The 6,986-nt window shown below is 39.5% G+C and overlaps 1 protein-coding gene across 6 annotated transcripts in view; it reads left to right on the top strand.

Annotated features, from left to right (window-relative positions):
- PREPL (prolyl endopeptidase like) overlaps positions 1 to 6,986 on the top strand; it is a 78,948-nt gene that overhangs the window by 37,079 nt on the left and 34,883 nt on the right. For all 6 annotated transcript variants that reach the window (XR_014149259.1, XM_031017060.2, XM_031017059.2 and 3 more), the window contains one exon: positions 6,111 to 6,308. Coding sequence is in view for 5 of the 6 variants with exons in the window: in XM_031017060.2 (XP_030872920.1) it covers positions 6,111 to 6,308 (198 nt within the window). In the remaining variant the exon portion in view is untranslated. The remainder of the gene's footprint in view (positions 1 to 6,110; positions 6,309 to 6,986) is intronic.

Raw genomic sequence — 6,986 nt, 5'->3', positions numbered from 1 at the left:
TTTTTGGAAAAATGTTCATGTCTTCTGCCCATTTCTTGATTGGATTATTTGTTCTTTGGGTGGTGAGTTTGAGAAGTTCTTTATAGATTTTGGATACTAGCCCTTTATCTGATGTGTCATTTGCAAATATCTTCTCCCATTCTTTCAGTTTTCTTTGGTTTTGTTGACTGTTTCCTTTGCTGTGCAAAAGCTTTTTATCTTTTTTTTTTTTTTTTTTAAGATTTTATTTATTTGACAGAGAGAGACAAAGCGAGAGAGGGAACACAAGTAAGGGGAGTGGGAGCGGGCGAAGCAGGCTCCTTGCTGAGCAGGGAGCCCGATGCGGGGCTCGATCCCAGGACCCCAGATCATGACCTGAGCTGAAGGCAGACGCTTAACAACTGAGCCACCCGGGTGCCCCAAAAGCTTTTTATCTTGATGAAGTCCCAATAGTTCATTTTTGCCCTTGCTTCTCTTGCCTTTGGCAGTGTTTCTAGGAAGAAGGTGCTGCGGCTGAGGTCAAAGAGGTTGCTGCCTGTGTTTCCTCTAGGATTTTGATGGACTCCTGTCTCACATTTAGGTCTTTCATCCATTTTGAGTCTATTTTTGTGTGTGGTATAAGGAAATGTCTGGTTTCATTCTTCTGCATGTGGCTGTCCAATTTTCCCTAACACCATTTGTTGAAGAGACAGTCTTTTTTCCATTGGACATTCTTTCCTGCTTTGTCGAAGATTAGTTGACCATAGAGTTGAGGGTCCATTTCTGGGCTCTCTATTCTGTTCTTCTTTTTCTAGCTCCTTTAGGTGTAAAGTTAGGTTGTTTGAGATTTTTTTTTTTCTTGAGGTAGGCCTATATTGCTATAAACTTTACTTTTAGAACCGCTTTTGCTGCATCCCAAAGGTTTTGAACCATTGTGTTTCCATTTGCATTTGTTTTTATGTACTTTTTTATTTCTTTTATTTCCTGATTGACGCATTTATTGTTCAGTAGCATGTTATTTAACCACCATGTATTTGTGATCTTTTCCAGACTATTTCTTGTGGTTTACTTCCAGTTTCATAGCACTGTGGTCCAAAAAAGATGCATGGTATGACTTAGATCTTTTCAAATATGTTAAGACTTGTTTTGTGGCCTAATATGTGATCTGTTCTGGAGAATGGTCCATGTGCACTTGAAAAGAATGTGTATACTGCTGTTTTAGGATGTAATGCTCTGAATATATCTGTTAAATCCATCTAGTCCAGTGTGTCATTCAACGACATCATTTCCTTGTTGATTTTCTCTTTAGGTGATCTGTCCATTGATGTAAGGGGGGCATGAAAGTCCTTTGCTATTATTGTATTATTGCCGATTAGTTCCTTTATGTGTCTTATTAACTGTTTTATGTATTTGGGTGCTCCCATGTTGGGTGCATAAATATCTATAATTATTATATCTTGTTGGATTGTCTCCTTTATTATTATATAGTGTCCTTCTTTGTCTCTTGTTACAGTCTTTAAAATCTATTTTGTCCTTTATAAGTATTGCTACTCCAGCTTTATTTTGATATCCATTTGCATGATAAATGTTTCTCCATCCCCTCGCTTTCAATCTGCAGGTGTTTTTAGGTCTAAAATGAGTTTCCTGGGGCGCCTGGGTGGCTCAGTTGGTTAAGCGACTGCCTTTCGGCTCAGGTCATGATCTTGGAGTCCCGGGATCGAGTCCCGCATCGGACTCCCTGCTTGGCAGGGAGTCTGCTTCTCCCTCTGATCCTCCCCCTCTCATGCTCTCTGTCTCCCATTCTCTCTCTCAGATAAATAAATAAAAAATCTTTATAAAAATAAATAAATAAAAAATAAAAATTAAAATGAGTTTCCTGTAGGCAGCATTTAGATGAGTCTTGTTTTTTATCTGTTCTGTCACCCTAGATCTTTTGATTGGAGCATTTAGTCCATTTACATTCAAAGTAATTATTGATAGGTATGTACTTATTGCCATTTTATTACTTGTTTTATGGTTTGTTTTCTGATCCTTTCTTCCCTTTCTCTCATCATTCAGCAATACAGTGATGTATTTGGATTTCTTTCTCTTTATTATTTGCATGTTTATGAATGGTTTTTGATTTGTGGTTACCATTAGGTTTTTATATAACCTCTGCTGCATATTAGCTAAAGTCTATATTAAGTTGATGGTCATTTAAGTTTGAACCATTCTTTACTCCTCTCCTCCCCAAGTTAGGTATATGGTGTCATAGTTTACATCCTTTTATTTTGTGAGTTCATTTTACTGCTTTTGTGCTTCCTATAGTCATGCTGTCTTTTTTTTTTTTTTTTTTTTAAGATTTTATTTATTTGACAGAGAAAGATAGCGAGAGAGGGAACACAAGCAGGGGGAGTGGGAGAGGGAGAAGCAAGCTTCCGGCTGAGCAGGGAGCCTGATGCAGGGCTCAATCCCAGGACCCTGTGATCATGACCTGAGCCAAAGGCAGACACTTAACGACTGAGCACCTAAGTGCCCCCATGCTGTCTTTTTTGATCTTTCCTTTTCACTCAAAGAATCCCCCTTAAGATTTCTTGCACAGGGCGCCTGGGTGGCTCAGATGGTTAAGCGTCTGCCTTCAGCTCAGGTCATGATCTCAGGGTCCTGGGATCGAGTCCCGCATCAGGCTCCCTGCTCCTTGGGAGCCTGCTTCTCGCTCTGCCTCTCTCTCTCTCATGAATAAATAAATTAAAAATCTTAAAAAAAAAAATTTTTGCACAGCTGGTTTAGTGGTCATGAACTCCTTGTTTTTGTCTAGAAAACACTTTATCTCTCTTTCCATTCTGAATTATAGCCTTGCTGGATAGAGTATTCTTGGCTGCAAGTTTTTCCCATTCAGCACTTTGAATACATCATGTCACTCGTTTCTGGCTTGGAAGGTTTCTGCTGAAAAACCCACTGATAGCTTTATGGGGTTTCCTTTGTATGTAACAGTCTTCTTTTGTCTTGCTGCTTTTTTTTTTTTTTTTTTAAGTTTTATTTATTTATTCGAGAGAGGGAGCACAAGCAAGGGGAGTGGGGGAGGGAGAAGCAGGCTCCCCGCTGAGCAGGGAGCCTGATGCGGGCCTCAATCCCAGGACCCTGGGATCATGACCCGAGCCGAAGGCAGACGCTTAATGACTGAGCCACCCAGGCGCCCCTGTCTTGCTGTTTTTAATATTTTTTTCTTTACCACTATATTTCATCATTTTAATTACAGTATGTCTTGGTATGGATCTGCTTTTATTGATTTTCATTGGGGGTTCTCTTTGCCTCCTGGATCTGGATATCTGTTTCCTTCCCCAGATTAGGGAAGTTTTCAGCTATTATTTCTTCAAATCAGTTCTCTGCCCCTTTTTTCTCTCTTCTTCTAGGACTCCTATAATAGGAATGTTACTATGTTTGATGGAGTCACTAAGTTCCCTAAGTCTCTTCTTATTTTGCATAATTCTTTTTTCTCTCATTTACTCATCCTGATTACATTACTCTGTCCTCTAGGTCATTAATTCATTCCTCTGCTTATTCCAGCCTCTTGTTCATTCATTCCATCAAGTGTGTGTCTCATTTCGTTTATTGAGCCCTTTATCTCTGCTATGTTATTCCTTACCTCTTTGTTAATTGTTTCACTTATCTCTTCCACTCTATTCTCAAGTCCAGTGAGTATTCTTATGATCATTGCTTTAAATTTTTCATAAGGCATGTTACTTATATCTGTTTTCACTTAGATCTCTGGCTGTGGCCTTGTCCTGTTCTTTCATTTGGGACAAATTCCTGTCTTCTCATTTTGTCTAGTCTCTGTGCCTATCTCTGTGTGTTAGGAAAGTCAGCTGTGTCTCCTGTTGTTGAGGGTAATGGCTTTATGAAGAAGAGGTCCTATAGTGCCCTGCAGTGTATTTTCCCCTGTTCCCGAGGGCCTGAGACTTCCAGGAGTGTCTCCAATGGAACATCATGTCTTTAATTTATTCTGTATCCTTTGTCTCTTCATTCCCTGACCTCCCAGCCTGTAGTACCTGTTAGGCCTTGTTATAATGTTCTGAGTCATCAACACATGGAATCAAATACTACATTATATACTAGGTTCTACTTAAAGAAAATTTTATAGATCGGAGTCTTTCATGAACTAGGTAATACTGATTAATATGCATAGACAGTGTCAATCACAAAGGACAAAATCTTTAAGCAAACTGGATTATAAAGTATTTCTGTATGTAACATTTCAGTAGGCACTTGACTAAAAGGCTTTTTTAAACTCAATCTGAGCAACAGAAAGGTAAAATCCTTAATATATTTGGCTCCTATCCTTGGTCATCATATCATCAGTTTTTCCTGGTAATTTTTTTTTTCCACAAAAAGAAGTAATGATATTTTAATTGGTTATATTTAATTTAAGCAAATTGGGAAATTTTTTTTTGTTCTGTACTAACATCAGTTTACATGGAGGTGTTTACATACCTGGGCCAGTTTTCTTTCAGCGTGTGTGTCTTAATCATTCTTTCAGTGAAATAAATGACTATGATTTGCTGGTAGAATGCTAAAGCTGAAACTGTTTCTGTCAAATATGTAAGAAATATCTGCATATCACCTAGCCAACTTAAAATTATTCTCAGGTGCTGTCCATTAATATACCCAGATGGTACTACAGGTTTTTCTCAGTAGGAAATGTGGCTTAAGGTATCCTTAAGACGGTTAATGCTTCTTTCCACATGAGCTGGGCAAACTTTAAGAAGTCCATAGCCATGGAACAGTTTTGTTATGGTAAAACTTTAACCTTGATCCCAGTACTTTAAGAAATACACGTGAAAGAGTTTATTTATTTATTGGAACCACTTGGTCTAAAAGTATGACCACTTACCACACGGGGCACGTGGAACCTTTTTTTTTTTTAAGTTTCACCAAAGAACAGAAAAACTTGTGCCTCTGTGGACTGAGGCACTGTGTCCCCTCTTTCTGAAACCTGCTTACAAGGTGAGTAGCGGTGGTGCTTTTACCCCACTAAGGTCTCTGTTTACTCCATTTATGCTGCCAGACTTCCCAACTTTGACATGTCATGGGATGCTTTCCAGTTCTATGGCTTGCACTTAAATAAACATTATCCTTGAACATAATCCTCAATCTGAGGACAGTAAATTAGGAACTGTCTTTAAGAGACATTGTGAATATATATCCTTATCGTGTTTCAGGAAGCTAGATTCTTTGGATTAATTGCTCTGTGAACATAAGCTCTTTGGCTGTAGTTTCTACAGGTTAGATGGTGCACTCTTTATGCACACAGCCTCCACCTAACCCTTTTTGAATAGTGTCCACCAGTGACATTGCTGTGCCAAGACCTCTGATTTTCTAAGGAATTTGTTCTTTCTACAATTACTCAGGAAAAGAAAGGCAGTTTTCTTTTAATGTTCTAACTCTCGGCAGCATTTCTTACACTCTGTCAGCCTGTTTACCAGAGTTCTTTGAAAGGTGTAAGGGGGATGTTAGTGGCAGGCTTGAAACTGGACCCTGCTGCTCTGAGAGAATACATTTTGATTCCTTTCCTTTTTTTCTTAAAGTTAAGAATCCTAATCATAGTAGCTGTGAGTCCCTCAGAGTGGATATGTCAGGAAAGGTTTTGTTCTGCACAATAGTCAGCCTGGGAGCTAAAGTTAGAAACAAACTGTAAGTGCGTTAGTGCTGCTGCGCCAGTTTGTAGCCCTGGAATAATAACTGTCATCAGTGTGGCTGTCTGGGCAGCAGGCGGAGGGCTGGGGGCAAATTAGTAAAACAGATGAGAGAGATTTCGTGACCCAGGAGAACAGAGATCTGGAGATGTGGCTGGGCTCTGGAATTAGGATTTGATTTGCTCTTTTTCTTAACCATACCCAAAATAATAATCTTTATTAAAGGAGGTATTATGTAAATCCAGAGTCATGATAAACCACTTTCCTATAATTTGTCCTTATTTTATTGGTCATCAGTGTAGAGGTCTGTTCATTTGTTACTCGAAATATATTTGTGCTGAGATAATATTTAAATGAGGCATTATGTATAGTGGATAAAAGTAAACTTGATGTCCTTATCTTATTTGTAGCAGACTCAGGAATTTAATTAATGATACTTAATGTCTAGATAAAGAGTAAAAATAACTTTTATTTCTTTAGCTCCCTCCTTGGGCCTGTGGATTCATAATGGATACAAATTCAGACCCGAAGAACTGCCCCTTTCAGCTTTGCTCTCCAATACGTCCCCCAAAATACTACACGTACAAGTTTGCAGAGGGCAAACTGTTTGAGGAAACTGGGCATGAAGACCCAATCACAAAGACTAGTCGTGTTTTACGTCTGGAAGCCAAAAGCAAGGTAAGTCTTTATAACCTCAACTCGAGCCCCCATCTACTGCAGGCGTAGGCGTGCTATCTGTCAGGCACTGTGTGGTTGCTGCTAGTGTTACATTAGCATGGTTCTGTAAAGTGGATCTCACATACCCCGGTAAGACCCAAATGATTTTTAGAGGATACATGGATATTTTTTTAACTTTAATATTGATATATTTATTTTTTTTTTTTTTTAAAGATTTTATTTATTTTTTGACAGAGAGACAGTGAGAGAGGGAACACAAGCAGGGGGAGTGGGAGAGGGAGAAGCAGGCTTCCCGCCGAGCAGGGAGCCCGATGCGGGGCTGGATCCCAGGACCCTGGGACCATGGCCTGAGCCGAGGGCAGACGCTTAACGACTGAGCCACCCACGTGCCCCAATATTGATATATTTATTTAACATGGATTAGAAAAAGTATAACTAGCACATATCAAGCTCTTGAGTTCACATGTTGTTTATATTTGATTTTTTTTTTTTTTTTTAAGATTTTATTTATTTATTTGAGAGAGAGAGAATGAGAGACAGAGAGCATGAGAGGGAGGAGGGTCAGAGGGAGAAGCAGACTCCCTGCCGAGCAGGGAGCCCGATGCGGGACTCGATCCCGGGACTCCAGGATCATGACCTGAGCCGAAGGCAGTCGCTTAACCAACTGAGCCACCCAGG

This window comes from Leptonychotes weddellii, chromosome 10, assembly GCF_054177405.1.
Source record: "Leptonychotes weddellii isolate Sample4059 chromosome 10, ASM5417740v2, whole genome shotgun sequence".
NCBI classification, from domain to species: Eukaryota; Metazoa; Chordata; class Mammalia; order Carnivora; family Phocidae; genus Leptonychotes; species Leptonychotes weddellii.
The sequence above is the reverse complement of the archived record's forward strand: the minus strand, read 5'-3'. Positions and strand labels throughout refer to the sequence as shown.